Source organism: Physella acuta, unplaced genomic scaffold (genome assembly GCF_028476545.2).
Source record: "Physella acuta isolate Inbredline_101_S28 unplaced genomic scaffold, ASM2847654v3 ptg000378l, whole genome shotgun sequence".
NCBI classification, from domain to species: domain Eukaryota; kingdom Metazoa; phylum Mollusca; class Gastropoda; family Physidae; genus Physella; species Physella acuta.
This window is the reverse complement of record NW_026731897.1, coordinates 231,359-256,783: the sequence shown is the minus strand read 5'-3', so window position 1 is coordinate 256,783 and position 25,425 is coordinate 231,359. Positions and strand designations below refer to the sequence as shown.

The window sequence follows — 25,425 nt, the reverse complement described above, 5'->3', positions numbered from 1 at the left end:
GCAGACCACACATGTCATCACAAGGAGACCACTGTGTACAGATGTCATTACAAGCAGACCACACATGTCATCACAAGGAGACCACTGTGTACAGATGTCATCACAAGGAGACCAAACATGTCATCACAAGGAGACCACTGTGTACAGATGTCATTACAAGCAGACCACACATGTCATCACAAGGAGACCACTGTGTACAGATGTCATCACAGGGAGACCAAACATGTCATCACATGTAGACCACTGTGTACAGATGTCATTACAAGCAGACCACACATGTCATCACAAGGAGACCACTGTGTACAGATGTCATCACAAGGAGACCAAACATGTCATCACAAGGAGACCACTGTGTACAGATGTCATTACAAGCAGACCACACATGTCATCACAAGGAGACCACTGTGTACAGATGTCATCACAGGGAGACCAAACATGTCATCACAAGGAGACCACTGTGTACAGATGTCATTACAAGCAGACCACACATGTCATCACAAGGAGACCACTGTGTACAGATGTCATCACAAGGAGACCAAACATGTCATCACAAGGAGACCACTGTGTACAGATGTCATTACAAGCAGACCACACATGTCATCACAAGGAGACCACTGTGTACAGATGTCATTACAAGCAGACCACACATGTCATCACAAGGAGACCACTGTGTACAGATGTCATCACAAGGAGACCACACATGTCATCACAAGGAGACCACTGTGTACAGATGTCATCACAAGGAGACCACACATGTCATCACAAGGAGACCACTGTGTACAGATGTCATCACAAGGAGACCACACATGTCATCACAAGGAGACCACTGTGTACAGATGTCATCACAAGGAGACCACTGTGTACAGATGTCATCACAGGGAGACCACTGTGTACAGATGTCATTACAAGCAGACCAAACATGTCATCACAAGGAGACCACTGTGTACAGATGTCATTACAAGCAGACCACACATGTCATCACAAGGAGACCACTGTGTACAGATGTCATTACAAGCAGACCACACATGTCATCACAAGGAGACCACTGTGTACAGATGTCATCACAAGGAGACCAAACATGTCATCACAAGGAGACCACTGTGTACAGATGTCATTACAAGCAGACCACACATGTCATCACAAGGAGACCACTGTGTACAGATGTCATCACAGGGAGACCAAACATGTCATCACATGTAGACCACTGTGTACAGATGTCATTACAAGCAGACCACACATGTCATCACAAGGAGACCACTGTGTACAGATGTCATCACAAGGAGACCAAACATGTCATCACAAGGAGACCACTGTGTACAGATGTCATTACAAGCAGACCACACATGTCATCACAAGGAGACCACTGTGTACAGATGTCATCACAAGGAGACCAAACATGTCATCACAAGGAGACCACTGTGTACAGATGTCATTACAAGCAGACCACACATGTCATCACAAGGAGACCACTGTGTACAGATGTCATCACAAGGAGACCAAACATGTCATCACAAGGAGACCACTGTGTACAGATGTCATTACAAGCAGACCACACATGTCATCACAAGGAGACCACTGTGTACAGATGTCATCACAAGGAGACCAAACATGTCATCACAAGGAGACCACTGTGTACAGCTACCAGCTTTTTAAAATGACAAATAAAACATTGTTTCAGTTATGGCAGTAGAATTCCTATATCTTTAATACATTTTAGCTGAATAAAATTACGACAACATAGCACATAAGCAGAGTACACATATTACACACACATGTACACATACAAGAAGAGAGTTATAGTAATTAACTATTTAATAAACACTAAGTAAGTAAAAGAAATAAAAAAACAGAAATTTTCATAAGTATAAAATATATTTTTATTTTTTTAGGATTTTTACAAGTGATAGTTTAGTTAAGATTGAGAACAAACTATCACCCTTTTTGATAATATAAAAACAACTTCTTTTAAAATATCACAAGAAAATATATACTCTGATTAAACTAATTAAGTAAATATAACAGAAATAAAATAACTAAAATACAATTTCTAACAGGTTTACAAACTTAATTTTCCTCTTTTTATTTACCTCATTGATAAAAAAATTTGAAAAATTGCCAGTAACATAAATTATATTGCACCTTAAATACAAGAAAAATAAATCTTCAAAAATGAGCAAATTGACTTTACAAAATACAATTAAAAAGTTTTTAGGGAAAAGTCTTTTCGGTTACAAAAAAAGAAAAACAAATATGATTGTCTGTACAAAGTAAACAAAGATAAAAAAAAACTCTTCTAAATTAAAAAAAATGTTTTGCAACAAACAAAAAATCCAGTTGGTAAACAGCCTGGAACATTTGTTATCTCCCATGTTACACATGACTCATTTACCTCCCTTAGCTGCAGATTTGATAACAATGTCACAATGGAATTCTACAGTTTTATATCTGTGTCATGCTAATTTTACCCCCATTTTCATTAAACCACTTTAAAACAAATCAAATAAGAAGTAAACACTGGCCCCTATACACCCCACTCAAGGAAAAACTAAATGGGCCCCCGCTGATCTGGAGACCACAGTCCAGTTCATACACAAAGTTGGGCTTGTTGTTTAAATCCTCCATCATATACTTAATTAATAACGCAGAAGAAGAAGAAGAAAATACAAAAAAAAATTTACTTTGTATTTAAATATCAATAAAACACATTGTGCATGTACATTAGAAGAAATATGAAATTGTTTTAATTGGATGAAAATAATTTCATAAAAAACAATTTTTTTTAGCTGTCAGATGAGCAATATTTTAATTTCAGAACAAGATTACAGGGAGTTTCGTCTTACACAAAAAAATAAAAACAATGTGCAGACAACCTTTACAGTTTACCATGGAATGTTAACCATCGAGCCCGGCGACACCCAGCGTTAATTAGCCACAGAGGTTATCTTGAGCGTCCACAACCAATCGCAGGGCATCTTGTTGACCGGCACAGCTGGAATTATAATGTCAAGGCCAGTGGGTTGCCGGGTGTTGTAGTTCAGGTTGCCAGGGTACCCCAGCAGGGAGACCGTGGTGGCAGCCGAGGCCGTCGGTCTGGCCAGGGACAGAACGGAAGTGCTCGGCCAGTTGAAAATAAAGGCATAAATATCTGTGCTCTTCTCCCCTTTTTTCATTGTGTACCTGGAATTTTAAAAATTCATTTTTAAAAAAAAATGAAACAATGGATATGAAGCCACTAGATTAATATTTTAACAGATGGAGCATAGGTTTAAGTTTACTTTGATTACATTTAGAAAGAATTTAGTTCTTTTTTTGAAAAATGATTATATTTTTGTAATTTGTGCAACATTTGAAGTTTTTAAAAGATTAATGTAAAAACTATTTGAATTTTTTAAAAAAGAAAACAAAACAAAACAATTAGTCTAGACATGCCAAGTGGTGAAATCCCTATTTCACAGAAAAAGCTGACATGAAAAATTTGCTTCTCAGGAAAAATTGGGAAATGACTCAGATATTAAAATTTAAAATCTTTTATAGACTAACTAAATACTTTAAAGTATGCTTCAACTTCTTCTTCTTCTTCTTCGTTCTTAATTATTAGTGTTGAAGGGGATCGAGATTTATCTGCCAGTGGGTTTGAACTCGAGACTTTGTTTAAATTTATCAACCATGCGCTTTTTGCCGACTCGACCACGCCTCCAACACAATTAAGCGTTATGTGTCAACTGGTTATTGAGGCCATTGACTCCAATTTCAGCCTGCTTTTCTTTTTGGATTTGCTTCCATAGCCTTTGTCCAACCAAGAACAAACTACAAGGCAGCAGTTGTTTAATTTTGGAGTTGTCTCTCCTAGAAGAGTGGCTGTCCCCAGCTAACGAGCCTCATCTGCCCGAGGGTTCGAACTCGAGACTTTTCGGTTTAGCAACCATGAGCTTTACCGACTCGACCACGCAAACAAAATTAAACATTTAAAGGACTTTCTGGTGGAATAAATTTTTTTGGTCAAGAATCAAGAGAAATATGAATTAATGACTACTTTTTGTAACTAACAGAGAATTTTTTTTTTTGAGTCAGAAATATGATGCATAGCAATGTTTCTTATAAAAAAAATAAAACAAATTCTCGTTTTTCCTTGTAGAAATTATATTCTTTAAGGAAGTATTAGTGTAAATAATTTATTCTAAAAACTGCCCTCGTTAAAAATTGTGGTGGAATGTTCGCCACAAAGGAAAAAATTTAATTTTCATTAAATAATTAAAAGAAAGTTAAATCTTTGTTAAGATGAAATAATTCAAATAGATTAATTGAAGGCTTTGATGAATAATTAAGGGCTTTGGAATAAAATATTTTCAAATGCTTTAATAAATCAGTGTATCAGGTAACGAAGGTTCATCTTACTAAAATACCCTGCAGCTTTATATAAACCGTATGGAATGTACTTTTCTATTACCATATTCAATTACCTCAATGCTACCTTAAAAAAGCTTAGTAATTAGTAATGTAAAAAAAAAGATTCCTATTTAGACCTAGCCATCCATTAGACTGATAAAGTGTAGTTCATGTTTCTTGAACTCGGTATATGAAGGGATAATATGGTCAGCATTATGCCCAGCCACTTTTTACGTGGAGTAAAAGCATTATATTTTCACAAAATTAATTTCACGTCATCTCAAACCTTCCATGCTTAAACAACTGAACCGGACCAAACTATGAACACAACGTGGAGAAATTAAACACCAACTCACCAGACATTTTTTGTGAGCGTATCATTTTGGTACGTCCAAGGTTGAGTGCTGTAGATTCCCTCACCATTGACCTTGAGCCAGGTCCCCATCTGTACCAGGCGCTCCTCGTAGATTGGGTCTATGTGGCCGTGTTTCGGCGGGCCCACATTCATCAACATGTTGCCCCCACAGCTACGTTAATAAACAAGACATTCATATTTTGATAGCTTTAGAATTTTTTTACTTTAAATTTAAGGCTTGAATGTCAGTTAGGGATGGCATGGTGGAATGGTAGAGTACATGACTGGTATCACAAAACTCTCAAGTTTGGATCTTGGACTCAACTCTGTAAGAAGCCCCTGAGTCCACCCAGCTCTGACTTGCATTTAGGAAAGTAAAAGTAGCTGTGCATAGTGTTGACCGCACTGTCCCTTCATTAGCTGAGATCACAGAAACAGGTAAACTCTACTTCACCTGCCCCATGGACAATCGGGTTCAAATATTAGCTTGATTAGTTTGTTAGTTCAATAGTTGAGTTCTAATCTGTTCAAGTCTCCAGTGGAAACTTGGAACAAACAAACTCACTTTGTAAAAGCCAGCTGGAGAGTTGCAGAATTCCTTTCAACTACCAAGTATGGTCAACCAATTTAAAACCGCTTGGTTTGACCCACTAAAGTAGACATACTTTTCCAGCAATCTTGACTTAATTTGACACACTAAAGTAGACCTACTTTTCTAGCAATCTTGACTTATTTTGACCAACTAAATTACATTAGAACTATGTTCTCTTAGCACCCAGCTAAAATAATGTATGGCTGGTGTGTGAGGCTATCTTACTTATTGATGACACAAATTATGACAACCATCAAGCTGGGGGGGGTGGTGGTGATGGGAGGTTACCTACCTAATAGATGACACAGACTGTGTCAAACATCATTGTGGGGGTGGGTGGGTGGGGGGAGGTTACCTACCTAATAGATGACACAGACTGTGCCAAACATCATTGTGGGGGTGGGTGGGTGGGGGGAGGTTACCTACCTAATAGATGACACAGACTGTGCCAAACATTGTGGGGGTGGGTGGGGGAGGGGTGGAGGTTTGCCTACCAAACTGTGATGACAACTTATGACAACCATCATTGTGGGGGTGGAGTGGGTGGAGGTTTGCCTACCTGACTGTCATGACAAATGTTTGCAGCAGTTCTTCAATGGTCAGGTAATCAGACAGGTGGGCATTCCTGCGATAACCCCAGGAATACTTGTCAATGGTCATTGCATTGACCCACTTGTGTTTCTGTAGTACTCCTAGCATTATAAAACAACATTTGTGTTTTTGCAGTACGCATATCATTATAAAACAACATTTGTATTTCTGTAGTACACATATCATTATACAAACAACATTTGTATTTCTGTAGTACACATATCATTATAAAACAACATTTGTATTTCTGTAGTACACATATCATTATAAAACAACACTTGTATAACAACATTTGTATTTCTGTAGTACACATATCATTATAAAACAACATTTGTATTTCTGTAGTACACATATCATTATACAAACAACATTTGTATTTCTGTAGTACACATATCATTATAAAACAACATTTGTGTTTCTGTAGTACTCCTAGCATTATAAAACAACATTTGTATTTCTGTAGTACACATATCATTATAAAACAACATTTGTGTTTTTCTAGTACATGTTTTAGTAGTACTCGTGTCATTATAAAACAAACATTTGTGTTTCTATAGTACACCTATCATTTTAGAACAGGTGCCAAAATAAATACATTTAAAATTCTATTACATCTAAATGTACATGACTTTACCATGTGAAATTAGCTAAATATAATACTATTTTATCCAAAACATTGCAATTGACTTGAACGTTTTGAAAAGACGATCATATCTAAACCAGCTTTAAACAAACTCCATGCGTGTAATAAACACTATCAAAACCTGACATGACATGTAATAATATATAGAAATTCAATTCACCTAGAAGTTATAAGAGATTCATAGTTTAAAGAAACAACAATAAAATATCTCAGAACTACAATTGTAAAAGAGTAGTGTGGAGGTGAGTTTTTTTATGTAAGGAATCTTATAAACACAATTTTAAGTTAACAAAAAGGTTTGATCAACACTGGTCAAAGGTCAATACATAGAATAGAGGAAATGAAAATTAAAGCACAGTACTGAATGGATGACCCTAGCAAGACCTACAACAGCTGAAACTTTATAGATACATGACCCTAGCAAGACCCCCCAAGACTCACCTGGATTGTACCTATAGATGTATGACCCTAGCAAGACCTCCCAAGACACAAGACTCACCTGGATTGTACCTATAGATGTATGACCCTAGCAAGACCCCCAAGACACAAAGACTCACCTGGATTGTACCTATAGATGTATGACCCTATCAAGACCCCCAAGACTCACCTGGATTATACCTATAGATGTATGACCCTAGCAAGACCTCCCAAGACACAAAGACTCACCTGGATTGTACCTATAGATTTATGACCCTATCAAGACCTCCCAAGACACAAGACTCACCTGGATTGTACCTATAGATGTATGACCCTATCAAGACCCCCAAGACACAAAGACTCACCTGGATTGTACCTATAGATGTATGACCCTATCAAGACCCCCAAGACACAGACTCACCTGGATTGTACCTATAGATATATGACCCTAGCAAGACCCCCAAGACACAAAGACTCACCTGGATTGTACCTATAGATGTATGACCCTATCAAGACCCCCAAGACACAAAGACTCACCTGGATTGTACCTATAGATATATGACCCTAGCAAGACCCCCAAGACACAAAGACTCACCTGGATTGTACCTATAGATGTATGACCCTATCAAGACCCCCAAGACACAGACTCACCTGGATTGTACCTATAGATATATGACCCTATCAAGATCCCCAAGACACAGACTCACCTGGATTGTACCTATAGATATATGACCCTATCAAGACCCCCAAGACACAGACTCACCTGGATTGTACCTATAGATATATGACCCTATCAAGATCCCCAAGACACAGACTCACCTGGATTATACCTATAGATGTATGACCCTATCAAGACCCCCAAGACACAGACTCACCTGGATTATACCTATAGATGTATGACCCTATCAAGACCCCCAAGACACAGACTCACCTGGATTATACCTATAGATGTATGACCCTAGCAAGACCTCCCAAGACACAAAGACTCACCTGGATTGTACCTATGAATTTATGACCCTATCAAGACCCCCAAGACACAAAGACTCACCTGGATTGTACCTATAGATGTATGACCCTATTAAGACCCCCAAGACAAAGACTCACCTGGATTGTACCTATAGATGTATGACCCTTTTAAGACCCCCAAGACACAGACTCACCTGGATTGTACCTATAGATGTATGACCCTATCAAGACCCCCAAGACACAAAGACTCACCTGGATTGTACCTATAGATGTATGACCCTAGCAAGACCCCAAAGACACAAAGACTCACCTGGATTATACCTATAGATTTATGACCCTATCAAGACCCCCAAGACACAAAGACTCACCTGGATTGTACCTATAGATGTATGACCCTATCAAGACCCCCAAGACACAGACTCACCTGGATTGTACCTATAGATGTATGACCCTATCAAGACCCCCAAGACTCACCTGGATTATACCTATAGATGTATGACCCTATCAAGACCCCCAAGACTCACCTGGATTATACCTATAGATGTATGACCCTATCAAGACCCCCAAGACACAGACTCACCTGGATTGTACCTATAGATGTATGACCCTATCAAGACCCCCAAGACTCACCTGGATTATACCTATAGATGTATGACCCTATCAAGACCCCCAAGACTCACCTGGATTATACCTATAGATGTATGACCCTATCAAGACCCCCAAGACACAGACTCACCTGGATTGTACCTATAGATGTATGACCCTATCAAGACCCCCAAGACTCACCTGGATTATACCTATAGATGTATGACCCTATCAAGACCCCCAAGACTCACCTGGATTATACCTATAGATGTATGACCCTATCAAGACCCCCAAGACACAGACTCACCTGGATTGTACCTATAGATGTATGACCCTATCAAGACCCCCAAGACTCACCTGGATTATACCTATAGATGTATGACCCTATCAAGACCCCCAAGACACAAAGACTCACCTGGATTGTACCTATAGATGTATGACCCTAGCAAGACCCCCAAGACACAAAGACTCACCTGGATTGTACCTATAGATGTATGACCCTATCAAGACCCCCAAGACACAGACTCACCTGGATTATACATATAGATATATGACCCTAGCAAGAACTCCAAAGACACAAGACTCACCTGGATTGTACCTATAGATGTATGACCCTATCAAGACCCCCAAGACACAGACTCACCTGGATTGTACCTATAGATATATGACCCTATCAAGATCCCCAAGACACAGACTCACCTGGATTGTACCTATAGATATATGACCCTATCAAGACCCCCAAGACACAAAGACTCACCTGGATTGTACCTATAGATATATGACCCTATCAAGACCCCCAAGACACAAAGACTCACCTGGATTGTACCTATAGATATATGACCCTATCAAGACCCCCAAGACACAGACTCACCTGGATTATACCTATAGATATATGACCCTATCAAGACCCCCCAAGACTCACCTGGATTATACCTATAGATATATGACCCTATCAAGACCCCCCAAGACTCACCTGGATTATACCTATAGATATATGACCCTATCAAGACCCCCCAAGACACAGACTCACCTGGATTGTACCTATAGATATATGACCCTATCAAGACCCCCCAAGACACAGACTCACCTGGATTGTACCTATAGATATATGACCCTATCAAGACCCCCCAAGACACAGACTCACCTGGATTGTACATATAGATGTATGACCCTAGCAAGACCCCCAAGACACAGACTCACCTGGATTATACCTATAGATGTATGACCCTATCAAGACCCCCAAGACACAGACTCACCTGGATTGTACCTATAGATGTATGACCCTAGCAAGACCCCCAAGACACAAAGACTCACCTGGATTGTACCTATAGATGTATGACCCTAGCAAGACCCCCAAGACACAAAGACTCACCTGGATTGTACCTATAGATGTATGACCCTATCAAGACCCCCAAGACACAAAGACTCACCTGGATTGTACCTATAGATGTATGACCCTAGCAAGAACTCCAAAGACACAAGACTCACCTAGATTGTACCTATAGATATATGACCCTATCAAGACCCCCAAGACACAGACTCACCTGGATTATACCTATAGATATATGACCCTAGCAAGACCCCCAAGACACAAAGACTCACCTGGATTGTACCTATAGATGTATGACCCTAGCAAGACCCCCAAGACACAAAGACTCACCTGGATTGTACCTATAGATGTATGACCCTATCAAGACCCCCAAGACACAAAGACTCACCTGGATTGTACCTATAGATGTATGACCCTAGCAAGAACTCCAAAGACACAAGACTCACCTAGATTATACCTATAGATGTATGACCCTAGCAAGACCCCCAAGACACAAAGACTCACCTGGATTGTACCTATAGATGTATGACCCTAGCAAGACCTCCCAAGACACAGACTCACCTGGATTGTACCTATAGATGTATGACCCTAGCAAGACCTCCCAAGACACAAGACTCACCTGGATTGTACCTATAGATGTATGACCCTAGCAAGACCCCCAAGACACAAAGACTCACCTGGATTGTACCTATAGATGTATGACCCTATCAAGACCCCCAAGACTCACCTGGATTATACCTATAGATGTATGACCCTAGCAAGACCTCCCAAGACACAAAGACTCACCTGGATTGTACCTATAGATTTATGACCCTATCAAGACCTCCCAAGACACAAGACTCACCTGGATTGTACCTATAGATGTATGACCCTATCAAGACCCCCAAGACACAAAGACTCACCTGGATTGTACCTATAGATGTATGACCCTATCAAGACCCCCAAGACACAGACTCACCTGGATTGTACCTATAGATATATGACCCTAGCAAGACCCCCAAGACACAAAGACTCACCTGGATTGTACCTATAGATGTATGACCCTATCAAGACCCCCAAGACACAAAGACCCACCTGGATTGTACCTATAGATATATGACCCTAGCAAGACCCCCAAGACACAAAGACTCACCTGGATTGTACCTATAGATGTATGACCCTATCAAGACCCCCAAGACACAGACTCACCTGGATTGTACCTATAGATATATGACCCTATCAAGATCCCCAAGACACAGACTCACCTGGATTGTACCTATAGATATATGACCCTATCAAGACCCCCAAGACACAGACTCACCTGGATTGTACCTATAGATATATGACCCTATCAAGATCCCCAAGACACAGACTCACCTGGATTATACCTATAGATGTATGACCCTATCAAGACCCCCAAGACACAGACTCACCTGGATTATACCTATAGATGTATGACCCTATCAAGACCCCCAAGACACAGACTCACCTGGATTATACCTATAGATGTATGACCCTAGCAAGACCTCCCAAGACACAAAGACTCACCTGGATTGTACCTATGAATTTATGACCCTATCAAGACCCCCAAGACACAAAGACTCACCTGGATTGTACCTATAGATGTATGACCCTATTAAGACCCCCAAGACAAAGACTCACCTGGATTGTACCTATAGATGTATGACCCTATCAAGACCCCCAAGACACAAAGACTCACCTGGATTGTACCTATAGATGTATGACCCTAGCAAGACCCCAAAGACACAAAGACTCACCTGGATTATACCTATAGATTTATGACCCTATCAAGACCCCCAAGACACAAAGACTCACCTGGATTGTACCTATAGATGTATGACCCTATTAAGACCCCCAAGACACAAAGACTCACCTGGATTGTACCTATAGATATATGACCCTATCAAGACCCCCAAGACACAAAGACTCACCTGGATTGTACCTATAGATGTATGACCCTAGCAAGACCCCCAAGACACAAAGACTCACCTGGATTGTACCTATAGATGTATGACCCTATCAAGACCCCCAAGACACAGACTCACCTGGATTGTACCTATAGATATATGACCCTAGCAAGATCCCCAAGACACAGACACCTGGATTGTACCTATAGATATATGACCCTATCAAGACCCCCAAGACACAAAGACTCACCTGGATTGTACCTATAGATGTATGACCCTAGCAAGACCCCCAAGACACAAAGACTCACCTGGATTATACCTATAGATGTATGACCCTATCAAGACCCCCAAGACACAAAGACTCACCTGGATTGTACCTATAGATATATGACCCTATCAAGACCCCCAAGACACAGACTCACCTGGATTGTACCTATAGATATATGACCCTATCAAGATCCCCAAGACACAGACTCACCTGGATTGTACCTATAGATATATGACCCTATCAAGACCCCCAAGACACAAAGACTCACCTGGATTGTACCTATAGATATATGACCCTATCAAGACCCCCAAGACACAAAGACTCACCTGGATTGTACCTATAGATATATGACCCTATCAAGATCCCCAAGACACAGACACCTGGATTGTACCTATAGATATATGACCCTATCAAGACCCCCAAGACACAGACTCACCTGGATTGTACCTATAGATATATGACCCTATCAAGATCCCCAAGACACAGACTCACCTGGATTGTACCTATAGATATATGACCCTATCAAGACCCCCAAGACACAAAGACTCACCTGGATTGTACCTATAGATGTATGACCCTAGCAAGACCCCCAAGACACAAAGACTCACCTGGATTGTACCTATAGATATATGACCCTATCAAGACCCCCAAGACACAGACTCACCTGGATTGTACCTATAGATATATGACCCTATCAAGACCCCCAAGACACAAAGACTCACCTGGATTGTACCTATAGATATATGACCCTATCAAGATCCCCAAGACACAGACTCACCTGGATTGTACCTATAGATATATGACCCTATCAAGATCCCCAAGACACAGACTCACCTGGATTGTACCTATAGATATATGACCCTATCAAGACCCCCAAGACACAGACTCACCTGGATTTTACCTATAGATATATGACCCTAGCAAGATCCCCAAGACACAGACTCACCTGGATTGTACCTATAGATATATGACCCTATCAAGACCCCCAAGACACAAAGACTCACCTGGATTGTACCTATAGATATATGACCCTATCAAGATCCCCAAGACACAGACTCACCTGGATTGTACCTATAGACATATGACCCTATCAAGATCCCCAAGACACAGACTCACCTGGATTGTACCTATAGATATATGACCCTATCAAGACCCCCAAGACACAGACTCACCTGGATTGTACCTATAGATATATGACCCTATCAAGACCCCCAAGACACAGACTCACCTGGATTGTACCTATAGATATATGACCCTATCAAGATCCCCAAGACACAGACTCACCTGGATTGTACCTATAGATATATGACCCTATTGTGACGGTAAAACCGTTTAGGCCTAGCTCCACGTTATTCTTACACCACCCCTTACCTGCTCTATACTTCCCCCCCCCTCTATACAACTACGTACATTCTTATCTTTCGTCCCCCTCACAGGCTCCTCTCTAGTTGGCTAGATTGTCCACGTGACACACCGCCAATGTTAAGGCATATAAGGGGATGCAACAAAGAAATCTCGCACTTTTCCAGCACTGAGCTCAGCTGGTGGTGTCGCACGCGGCGTTGGGGCCGTCGGCCCGACCTCCACGTGTTTTGGGTTTGGTTTTACTTAATTATTTCTTATTTTCACTGTACCAGTTTTGATATGCATATTTGATTACCATTGTAACAAGTAGTCAATAAATATCATATATATTATCTTGCTGTTATGCATTATTACTTACATACTGTTACTGTACACGGTTACCATGTTCGTGGCTTAGTCCATGTGACAGTTGATAACTTACCTGATTTACTTAACTAAACTTTACACTGCCCGTGTCTTAGCACCCAGGGCATTTGAATACTTATTTGACCTAAACTATTCCTGCCTGTGACTTAATTCCTCGTGGCAGTTGAGTAGATATTTCAGTTACCTTTTTTACTACTTTTATCCTGCACGTGTATCAGCCACGGAGCAGTAGATATTATATTATACACAGCCTCATTCTATTTTACTACAGGCCGTAAACTGCGGGCATTGAGTTGACCCGTAGTCATCGGACCTGCTATTTTATTTTATTCACCGGCCGTAAACCCTTGCCAGAGACAAGAGGTCATCGGACCTGGTAACACCCATTATTATTCTAATAAGGCTGTAAACTCTGGGCATTGAATTGACCCTTAGTCATCAGACCTTAATAATATTACCGCTAGAATCTATATTCCCGGTAAAGAAGCGGCACAGACCCTCTTACCGGTTGAATTCATCCATTTTACAGGTTATCAATATTATACGGTACCAATTATTATCTTTTACCGTTAACATGGGGGCTCGTCAAACTAAATACTAGACACGAGTTAGCCACTCGTATTTGAATAAATCCTGCTGTTTCACATATTTGAATTTTACTGCTGTTGTTTACTTTGAATTTTCAGAAAAAATATTTCTGTGTGTTATTGCTACCTGGTCAAGAAGTATTCTGTACAACTGACGGCTGCACAAGAAGGGCAAGACCACTGGAATTGTAGCTAAGTGTCAAGTTTTAGCTTTTGACTCTGACTTACTACGTTGATTCCTTTAGTTTTAATTTTAAAACTGGTCTCCAATTCTTGTAGTTACCTTAGTAGTCTATTATTTGTAGAATAGGCCTACTTCTGTTAGCCTAGTCTGTCAAATACTTTTCTCTTAGTTACTTGGTGTTATTGTTAAGCGTAACCCGGTACACGGCTTGAGCACACGCGTGTCACGTTACCCGTGTCAACGTCCTAGCCAGGCTGCATAATGAGTGGCTCCACTAGCATCCCCGCCCTTATCAGGTACGCCATTGACTATGGCTACGAAGGGGCGGCACTCAGTGCATTTGTTAAACAAAGATACCAAGAGAATTTAGAAGACTTACATGAAGAAGAGGAACGAAGAAAACAAAGATACCAAGAAAATTTAGAAGACTTACACGAAGAAGAGGAACGAAGAAAACAAAGATACCAAGAAAATTTAGAAGACTTACACGAAGAAGAGGAACGAAGAAAACAAAGATACCAAGAGAATTTAGAAGACTTACATGAAGAAGAGGAACGAAGAAGACAAAAATACCAAGAGAATTTAGAGGACTTACATGAAGAAGAGGAACGAAGAAGACAAAGATACCAAGAGAATTTAGAGGACTTACATGAAGAAGAGGAACGAAGAAAACAAAGATACCAAGAGAATTTAGAAGACTTACATGAAGAAGAGGAACGAAGAAGACAAAGACACCAAGAGAATTTAGAGGACTTACACGAAGAAGAGGAACGAAGAAGATTAGACGAAGAAGAACGATTAAATGAGCTGCAGTGGGAGGAAGAAATTCAATTAAAAGAGAGAAAATGGGCTATAGAGGCCAAGTTCTATGAATTTGAACGATCGGAATGGGGTAGTATCGAAACAATAGAAAAACAAGAAGACGAGATGCTAAAAGATACCAGCATATCAATAGCTGAGAGAATTATTATTTTTAAGGAACGAATAAAAAGAATGACAGAAACGAAAGCACGCTTGCAGATGGCCGAGCAGGCTATGCTTGAGCAGCTGAAAAACATGACCATAGAACCTAAACCAACACCCGCAACTACACCCGACACACCAACCCTACCAGATATTCAGAATCATGATGCTACACTGAGCCATAAAAGAGACTTAATTAAAATTACTTCCCCTGCCCCGACTGTATCATCAATAAACACAACACCGGATGCTCCGGTCGACCTTAATTACACAGCACGTCAAGAGCCGAGGAGACAAAACAACAAACCAACCACTGTCAGCCTTATCGGCCCCATGGTTCTACCCACCATAGGTCTACATACTAAACCTTACAAGCCCCTCGCTAATGGAAAAAAATTCGCCGACGAGAGAAGAATCGCTCTGGGTCCAAAACCCCGCCCACCCACACACACCTTGATAAAACAATGGTCCAAGGACACCGGCCTAAGTTATCGGTAGACGTGCCGCCTGCTCTATAGCTGTTGTGCCGTGGTCTACCCATCTCACATTACTGGTGCTTCACCTTTTGCCACCCACCCCATACTGAGTTTCGACAAGTCACTAAGCGTAACTTAGCTAGTTAGACTTAGGGTGGAATTTCTTAGTAAGTCATGGTCGATTGCCTGAACTTAGCTCTATTCCAGCCTTGCACTTAATTGATGCAAGCTGCCCAGTTTAACAATAGTGAAGCTTGTTATGACTTACTTTGATATATATTTTTTTACACAAGCAATACTTTTAAAAAAATTCCAAGGACATTTATAATTGTCATATCTTATGTACTCATAACTTCATATCTATGTCATAAATTCGTTGTTTTTCCCTTGTTCTTGCAGTATTTTTCACAGGTTTCCACTGACTTCTTAGACCTGGTTGTCATACTTCTAAAACAGAACTTGGCGTTAGTTAATTTCCTGAATACAATGTAAACTTATACTGAACAAAAAAATGTCATTATTCACCGTTGTCTTATTACAATTTACATAAAAACAATTTTTGTTTTCTATAGCCTCTAATGGCATATCACAATGTTGTAATTGATGTTGTACTCGCCTATCATGGCCAATGTTTACTCATTTTGCCTGTAAATGGCCTATGTTTCAATGTTATTAATTTTCGTCTAAAGACATTGTTATTTACATTTTTTTGCTTAACTATACTTTGAAAGACACATGAAAAGATATTGTTTTATTTCTGGTCCGCTGAAAATTGCGTTACCACGAAATTTTAGCGAGGAAAGGGGGTGTGACGGTAAAACCGTTTAGGCCTAGCTCCACGTTATTCTTACACCACCCCTTACCTGCTCTATACTTCCCCCCCCCTCTATACAACTACGTACATTCTTATCTTTCGTCCCCCTCACAGGCTCCTCTCTAGTTGGCTAGATTGTCCACGTGACACACCGCCAATGTTAAGGCATATAAGGGGATGCAACAAAGAAATCTCGCACTTTTCCAGCACTGAGCTCAGCTGGTGGTGTCGCACGCGGCGTTGGGGCCGTCGGCCCGACCTCCACGTGTTTTGGGTTTGGTTTTACTTAATTATTTCTTATTTTCACTGTACCAGTTTTGATATGCATATTTGATTACCATTGTAACAAGTAGTCAATAAATATCATATATATTATCTTGCTGTTATGCATTATTACTTACATACTGTTACTGTACACGGTTACCATGTTCGTGGCTTAGTCCATGTGACAGTTGATAACTTACCTGATTTACTAAACTAAACTTTACACTGCCCGTGTCTTAGCACCCAGGGCATTTGAATACTTATTTGACCTAAACTATTCCTGCCTGTGACTTAATTCCTCGTGGCAGTTGAGTAGATATTTCAGTTACCTTTTTTACTACTTTTATCCTGCACGTGTATCAGCCACGGAGCAGTAGATATTATATTATACACAGCCTCATTCTATTTTACTACAGGCCGTAAACTGCGGGCATTGAGTTGACCCGTAGTCATCGGACCTGCTATTTTATTTTATTCACCGGCCGTAAACCCTTGCCAGAGACAAGAGGTCATCGGACCTGGTAACACCCATTATTATTCTAATAAGGCTGTAAACTCTGGGCATTGAATTGACCCTTAGTCATCAGACCTTAATAATATTACCGCTAGAATCTATATTCCCGGTAAAGAAGCGGCACAGACCCTCTTACCGGTTGAATTCATCCATTTTACAGGTTATCAATATTATACGGTACCAATTATTATCTTTTACCGTTAACACCTATCAAGACCCCCAAGACACAAAGACTCACCTGGATTGTACCTATAGATATATGACCCTATCAAGACCCCCAAGACACAAAGACTCACCTGGATTGTACCTATAGATATATGACCCTATCAAGACCCCCAAGACACAAAGACTCACCTGGATTGTACCTATAGATATATGACCCTATCAAGACCCCCAAGACACAAAGACTCACCTGGATTGTACCTATAGATATATGACCCTATCAAGACCCCCAAGACACAAAGACTCACCTGGATTGTACCTATAGATATATGACCCTATCAAGACCCCCAAGACACAGACTCACCTGGATTGTACCTATAGATATATGACCCTATCAGGACCCCCAAGACACAAAGACTCACCTGGATTGTACCTATAGATATATGACCCTATCAAGACCCCCAAGACACAAAGACTCACCTGGATTGTACCTATAGATATATGACCCTATCAAGACCCCCAAGACTCACCTGGATTGTACCTATAGATATATGACCCTATCAAGACCCCCAAGACACAAAGACTCACCTGGATTGTACCTATAGATATATGACCCTATCAAGACCCCCAAGACACAAAGACTCACCTGGATTGTACCTATAGATATATGACCCTATCAAGACCCCCAAGACACAAAGACTCACCTGGATTGTACCTATAGATATATGACCCTATCAAGACCCCCAAGACACAAAGACTCACCTGGATTGTACCTATAGATATATGACCCTATCAAGACCCCCAAGACACAAAGACTCACCTGGATTGTACCTGTCACCACAGGTGTACACCCCACCATGATTACAGGAAATGTTCTGACCCCACCTGTCATTCACAACCACTGTGTCCTTAACTGGGCTATCACACAAAAAAAAACACCAAGGGTAATAAAATGTGTTTTTAGTTTATATTTGTAGATTTGAAAATAAATTATCTTATTATATCACAAGCTTAAAATTAGTGAACAACACTCATGAAATCTTTTACATATTTTAGCCACAACAAAAACTTTTATGAAAGAAAACAAATTAGTTTTATTCTCTTCATTTCAGTGCATTTAAAAGCTTGTTGCTATAACTATAAAGGTTTTTTTTTATATTTGTTTCATTATTACATGTGCATTGTGTCCCTTATTTGTAGGTTATCTCCCTCAGTTCTGTGTGTGCATGTGTGTGTTTGTGGTTTGTTGGGCAGTAATCACTAGACCAGAACAGAGTGCTGACCACACTATCCCTTGATATGCTGTAAGGTTCAAAATGGAATTTTTCTTTAACAACTGGACCAACTATCTGTTCATATGTCAATGTCACAGAAACAGGTGAACTCTACTTCACTTGCCCCATGGACCAGCAGGTTTGAAAAGAAACTTTACTTTAACTGGACCCACAAGTGTAATCAGAGGCGTAGCGAGGAGGGGGGGCGGGGGGCGCGGGGTGCGGTCCGCACCGGGTGACACCATTTAGAGGGGTGACACCAAGGCAAAAAATAGCAATGTTTACCTACCAAAAACCAACTGGCACAAATGTTCACCAATCATAAACTGGCACAAATGTTTACCTATCAAAAACTGGAGCAAATGTTTCCCAATCAAAAACTGGAACAACTGTTTACCAATAAAAAGCTGGAACAAATGTTTACCTATCAGTGTAAAGCCAGGCCAGAAACTCCTTAGACTTCCAGTACATGTCAGGGGCGTCCCAGTCCCCATCAGACCAAACCACCTCTGGCTTGTAGGTGTTGACTATCTCGTACAGCTCCGGCAAAGTTTTTTGCTGAAATTTCAAAATTTAAACCAATTGAAAATTGCTGATATTTTAAAAATTAAACCAATTGAAAATTGCTGATATTTCAGAATTTAATCAATTGAAATTTGCTGATATTTCAGAATTTAATCAATTGAAATTTGCTGAAATTTCAAAATTTAAACCAATTGAAAATTGCTGATATTTTAAAAATTAAACCAATTGAAAATTGCTGATATTTCAGAATTTAATCAATTGAAATTTGCTGATATTTTAAAAGTTAATCAATTGAAATTTGCTGATATTTCAAAAGTTAATTAATTAAAATTTGCTGATATTTTAAAAATTAACCAATTGAAATGTGCTGATATTTTAAAAATTAATCAATTGAAATTTGCTGATATTTTGGAATTTAATCAATTGAAATTTGCTGATATTTTGGAATTTAATCAAAATTTGCAGATATTGCAGAATTTAATCAAAATTTGCAGATATTTCAGAATTTAATCAATTGACATTTGCTGATATTTCAGAATTTAATCAATTGAGATTTGCTGATATTTCAGAATTTAATCAATTGAAATTTGCTGATATTTCAACATTTAATCAATTAAAATTTGTTGATATTTCAAAATTTAATCAATTTAAATTTGCTGATATTTCAACATTTAATCAATTGAAATTTGCTGATATTTCAACATTTAATCAATTTAAATTTAATGAAGTTGCTGACACAGACCAATTAACCTTAACCGTATGTAGAGGTTATAATTACCCATTTTGTTTAACTGTATATCTAAAGCATATTATTTAACCTAGTATAATGGGCACTTCTATGCCTCAGTTACTCAGTAAATAATATTTATCCTTCAGCATAAGCTTGATAAATAAACTAATGAGTCATGGGACAATATTCTCATAGCTTTGGGATTTAATATCCCAGACTGCTCCAAAATGTGCTTTATTCACTGATTAATGGCCATAAAATCACAAGCTATTTTTTTTCAATAAACAAGATATTTTTAAAGAGTGTTATATTGTAATGTTAGTATGAAGCTTACATTGACAAAGTCCTGAGTTTTGAAACCTGAGTTCTTGTCAGCCACATAGAGGGGGTGAAACCACTCAAACAATGAGTGGTACAAGCCAAACCTCAGGTCTGTATTTTGACGTGTTGCATTCATAAGCTCACCTGTATGAATGTTTTCACAAAAAAAAATTTTTTATTCTATCACCGAACAACTTTAGAGTAAATTCTACTGTCATATTTTTAAAAAGGAAGTTAAAATTCAAGAATCTTAATATTTTCTTCAACAACTTCCAGGTATATTGATAAATAGTAGATCTAGATACCATCCCATCTATATTATAATTATAAATTTTTTTTTAAAACCTAGCATCATTGGTTACAAAAATAAAAACATAAAATCAATTTAATTGTAAATATTAATCAACTTTGCAGCATCACATTAATTTATTTTTGAATGATATTTAACTTGAATTCATTATGTAAACCGCAGCATTAAAACTAAACTCCATACCAACAATATCTCGTCCTGGCCCAACGGCTGCAGAGTTCCAGTTAAAAGAATACTTGGATGGCCAGTTGGTGTATCCCTCGTGGTGTTTGCTAACAAACACGATGTACCTGGGAGATATTGCATTGCATTGTTATCAAACAACGATAATAGGATAAAATTTACGAAGTGTCTACTCGGAATAAGATTTTTCGGCAAAAGATAGTTCTGCGCATGCGCAGTGACCTATGGCTAGGGTTAGGGCTAGAATGAGGGTTAGGGGTAGGATTAGGGATAGGGTTAGGGATAGGATTAGGGCTAGGGTTAGGGATAGGATTAGGGCTAGGGTTAGGGTTAGGATTAGGGCTAGGGTTAGGGATAGGATTAGGAATAGGTTTAAGGATAGGATTAGGGTTGGTATTAGGGTTCTGCGGTTGTAAACACACGCATGCGCAGTGCCATCGAAAACATCGCCGCTAAGGCAAGTCGTAGTTTCTCTCCATTGCGCATGCGTATCGCATGCGTATCTTATTCCGACTAGAATCGGCCTAAAATTTATGCCGTTCACTAAAAATAATAATATAATACAATGTAGGTAATCATAACTAAAAAATAAATTTTACTGTTGTACCTGCTATTTAAATTTTTAAATTTATAATTTAAGTTAATTTTTTTAATTGGACAATAATTTTAGTAATTTTGCTTCTCATTCCTGGCTCTTAAAGATGGGTACTTTTCTTTAGTCAAGTCCAAAGGGCATGTTCTAGCCACAAAGGTGGCTTAACTCTACTTCATTAACTCAATACAATCATAGCTTACTAATCATAATGGCAAAGATACTTAATAATGATGTTGATGTAGACTAACAAGGCCAAATTTAAGTCTTATATATGCCTAAAGTATTCATTTATGTGCTCTTGAGTGCTAAATACATTACCATAGTTTTTTATAATAACAAATCATTAAATGCTACCCTAATTTAGTCACTAATGATAACTGGTAGTCTAATACATTGCTAGCTTGGCAATTCAGTTTAAAAAATGGTAAGCAGCAAGGTAGTAAAATGCTAGAGGTAGCTGTGGGACCTACCTGAAGAATTATGTAAATAGCGAGATACAATTTGCAAGATATTATTATGGCTTCGTGCTTGTGTTTGAGGGATCTTTTTGACTTTGAGATATCACTTAGGATTATTGTGAGTTCACAGAAGCTTATAGACCTATTATCATGCATGCAAGATTAGCATTTGTTTCTGGTGGTGCAGCTATATTATAACAATATAATCTTTAATAAAAATAAAATTTAACCATTAATGTCCCGTAACGCCCGCTGCCGCCCGACACCGTTAATGTCCCGTAACGCCCGCTGCCGCCCGCTTACAATACGCATAGAAAAATTAAATTTGTTTCATTAAAATTTGGCCTACAAATCCTAATTTTTAACTAAACAGGAAGTCGGATAGTTTCACCATCCTTTTCCGGTCTTCTAATTTCAATGGCGCTTTTGAAAGATAAAAAATAATAGTTTCTTTCTATCTCGAAATTTTAGACTCATCTGTCGTATTTTTAGTAGATTTAATATTAAAAATAAAATAAAATAATGCCTCTAAACGTATCTAGGCATGTATTTTATGAATTATATATCTTAAACATAACCAAATTGATATTTATTTGTTAAATTCGATGCATAGTTGTTTAGACAAAAATAAATAAAGTTGACTACCGAAAATGACCTGTTTTGAATTTTCTCCGACATTTTTTATTTTTATACTGAACTTGTACCGAATATAATATATTCTATTTAATACTGTTGGAAAGCCAGGTTTATTCCCAACATCAAGCAGTAGTTTTTATCTTAATTTTCTATTTCATTTAGACAAAAACAAATGTTTTGTGAAACTATTCACTTGATCATACAGAGTTATGCTCCTTACATTGGGCCGTCATGGGTGGAGTTTTGGTAGAATGAATGGGACATTAATGGTTAAAAATAAAGTCTGCATCAAAGCTCATGTAAATCATCAGCATATTGGAATATGGGTAAGTTACAAGTTTTTCAGATATCAACACAATTTACCCACCATCAAGCTTACCAGTCGGTTGGGGGCAAATGCAAGATAAACTGAATAAACATATAAAGTGACCGCCGTTTTTGAATCCTTCGAGCATTTTACCACCTCGCCCTTTTTTTACATTTTACCAAGACACTTTCAATTTGGTGTTTGAACATAAAAATACCTACTCGTAAGTAGGCTACTACTTAGACTTAAGTTATGAATTATAACTTAATAGGCCTAAAAAAAGTAATTATAGTAGACTTAATTAGTAATTAATTACATAGGCCTACACTGTTTCTTCCAGACTTTTTCTCCAGGGCGGGTGGGGCACTTGATATTTTCAGGGGGGGGGGGGGGGGGACGGACGGTAAAAGTATGTTTGCTAGGCCTATAGGCCCTATATAAATTCCATTTTGTTTGGGGGGGGGGGGGGGGGGGCGGCTAGACTTTCTTCGGGTGGGCTCCTCCCTCCCTCCCCCCCCCCCCCTGAAGAGATGCCTGGAAGAAACTCTGAGCCTACATAATAATATTTATTAAATTAAATAGGCCCTCCCCCCCCCCCCCCCCCCCCTAGCTAACTAAAAAATGCCAATGGAGACAAGCGAGTTGACGAGATTCCGTCCCCAATGTTGTTGACATGGAATAAAAACGTGCTTTTTTAGATTTAGACCGTAAGAAAAAAAAAAAAAAAAACTTAAGCCTAAAATTAATTTAGAAATTTTATATTTTTAGAATAAATGTTATAAAAGTTGCAAATCCAGAGAACTTGAAAATAATTTGTTGAGTTTAAGGCTACATTTCTATTTATTTTCATCAAGCCTAAGTTATAACCGGATGTTTCACTTTCGTAAGACAAATATTGATTGGCTGTACAGTAACTTAGTGATCGATAACTATTTGTTTACAAAACTTTGCAGATCAAGTTTTTAAATTACAATGCAAATTTAAAACCCCATGACCTAGTTTTCTATTTTTAGCTTACAATGTGTACAATAAAATCAATGGCGGCCTATCCAATAGCAGGATGCCATTGTTTATGTCGCCATTACACGTGAAAACCAAATTGTTTTTGCTTTTTTTTTCATTTTTATTTAGTTACCGAAAATATTATAAACATCAAATACATCCAATCTTTAGTAAAGTCCGAAAAAAACCAGACAGGCAGGATTTTATAACCATATTAATTGTAACTACGCTGTGCATGATTTTTAAATGAATTTATACACCTCTCAAATACCTTTGAGACTTTTCTCGCTCGTGTCCATTATTCAATTAACCCCAATTCAAATTGCTTACTTTGCACCAGAGCTTTGAAACATTTTCAACCATTCTTGTGCATTAAAAAACTCGGCAGTAAAATCTTCAGCAAAATCAGCATATGTAAAATCTGGTCTATAATTTGAAGCCATAAAATCCACAATTGCCGGAGTAGGCTGTCCTTGCCAGTTCCACCAAAACCATTCGGAAGAATAACTTGGAACAGAAAATACTCCCCAATGAATGAAAATACCAAGCTTTGCCTCATCGTACCAAGATGGCAGAGGTCTAGAGTCAAGGGATTCCCAAGTAGGTTCATAACACAGTGCTTTTTGAGCAAGCAGAAATAAAGCGAATATCATAAAAAACAAATTTTTGTTTCTAAATTTTAATTTTGTGGAGGTTGCCATCTTTATTGATCATGTGATATTGTTAGTAACGTGATTTGCCAGATAAATTCCTTTTAAAATTGTCAAATTCTATCACTTGTGATTTACATAACATATTAATATCTTAAAAAACTACTAAAATAACTTAAAGTATAAAACACTGTTGTCTCTTTAGTACAAAGAATTTATTACATTGTTGGCTGTGAGCTATTTGCACATTCGAACTATTCAAACCTAGGGCCTTTAAATAAAATTGACTTTTGTTGAAAAAAAATGATAAATTGAAATCATTCCTATTGTGTAATGACTTCTACCATGACATATTAATAATTTATTAGTGAAGTTTACTACTCATTAAGCGCTAACCGTGGTTATAACCTACTATAACTCCCTTCTGATACCTATACTAACTATGAGTATCTCTGTTTGGCTTTTTCTTCCTATATTAATTTTATTAACATTTCTTGTTTTTTAAACTTTAACCCAAACGTTTATATATATATATATATATATATATACAACTTAAACAGTTATATATAACGGAAACAGTTTTTTTATGAAGGTTCCATTTGTGTTACCTGTAATAACTGTTTCGGTAAAGTAATTAATGCTTGTATCAAACATCTGAGTGGAATGGAGAAGATCAGGAATCAAATGCAGGAAAAAAAT

General features: G+C 38.5%; 2 protein-coding genes across 2 annotated transcripts; one reads left to right on the top strand and one right to left on the bottom strand.

The window, feature by feature from the left end:
* Positions 1-1,854: 1,854 nt before the first annotated feature.
* On the bottom strand, positions 1,855-24,798 carry LOC131941940 (alpha-L-fucosidase-like). The gene is made up of 8 exons (XM_059301569.1): positions 24,407-24,798; positions 21,079-21,185; positions 20,599-20,729; positions 19,434-19,567; positions 18,556-18,653; positions 5,893-6,025; positions 4,743-4,913; positions 1,855-3,177 (listed from the first exon to the last, which is right to left on the bottom strand). Exons 1-8 carry the CDS (start codon positions 24,775-24,777, stop codon positions 2,922-2,924), a joined length of 1,401 nt encoding a protein of 466 aa, XP_059157552.1. The 5' UTR covers positions 24,778-24,798; the 3' UTR covers positions 1,855-2,921.
* LOC131941941 (trichohyalin-like) lies at positions 14,698-17,103 on the top strand. Its single transcript, XM_059301571.1, has one exon. The coding sequence runs from the start codon at positions 14,804-14,806 to the stop codon at positions 16,001-16,003; it is 1,200 nt and encodes a 399-aa protein (XP_059157554.1). The 5' UTR covers positions 14,698-14,803; the 3' UTR covers positions 16,004-17,103.
* Positions 24,799-25,425: the final 627 nt, after the last annotated feature.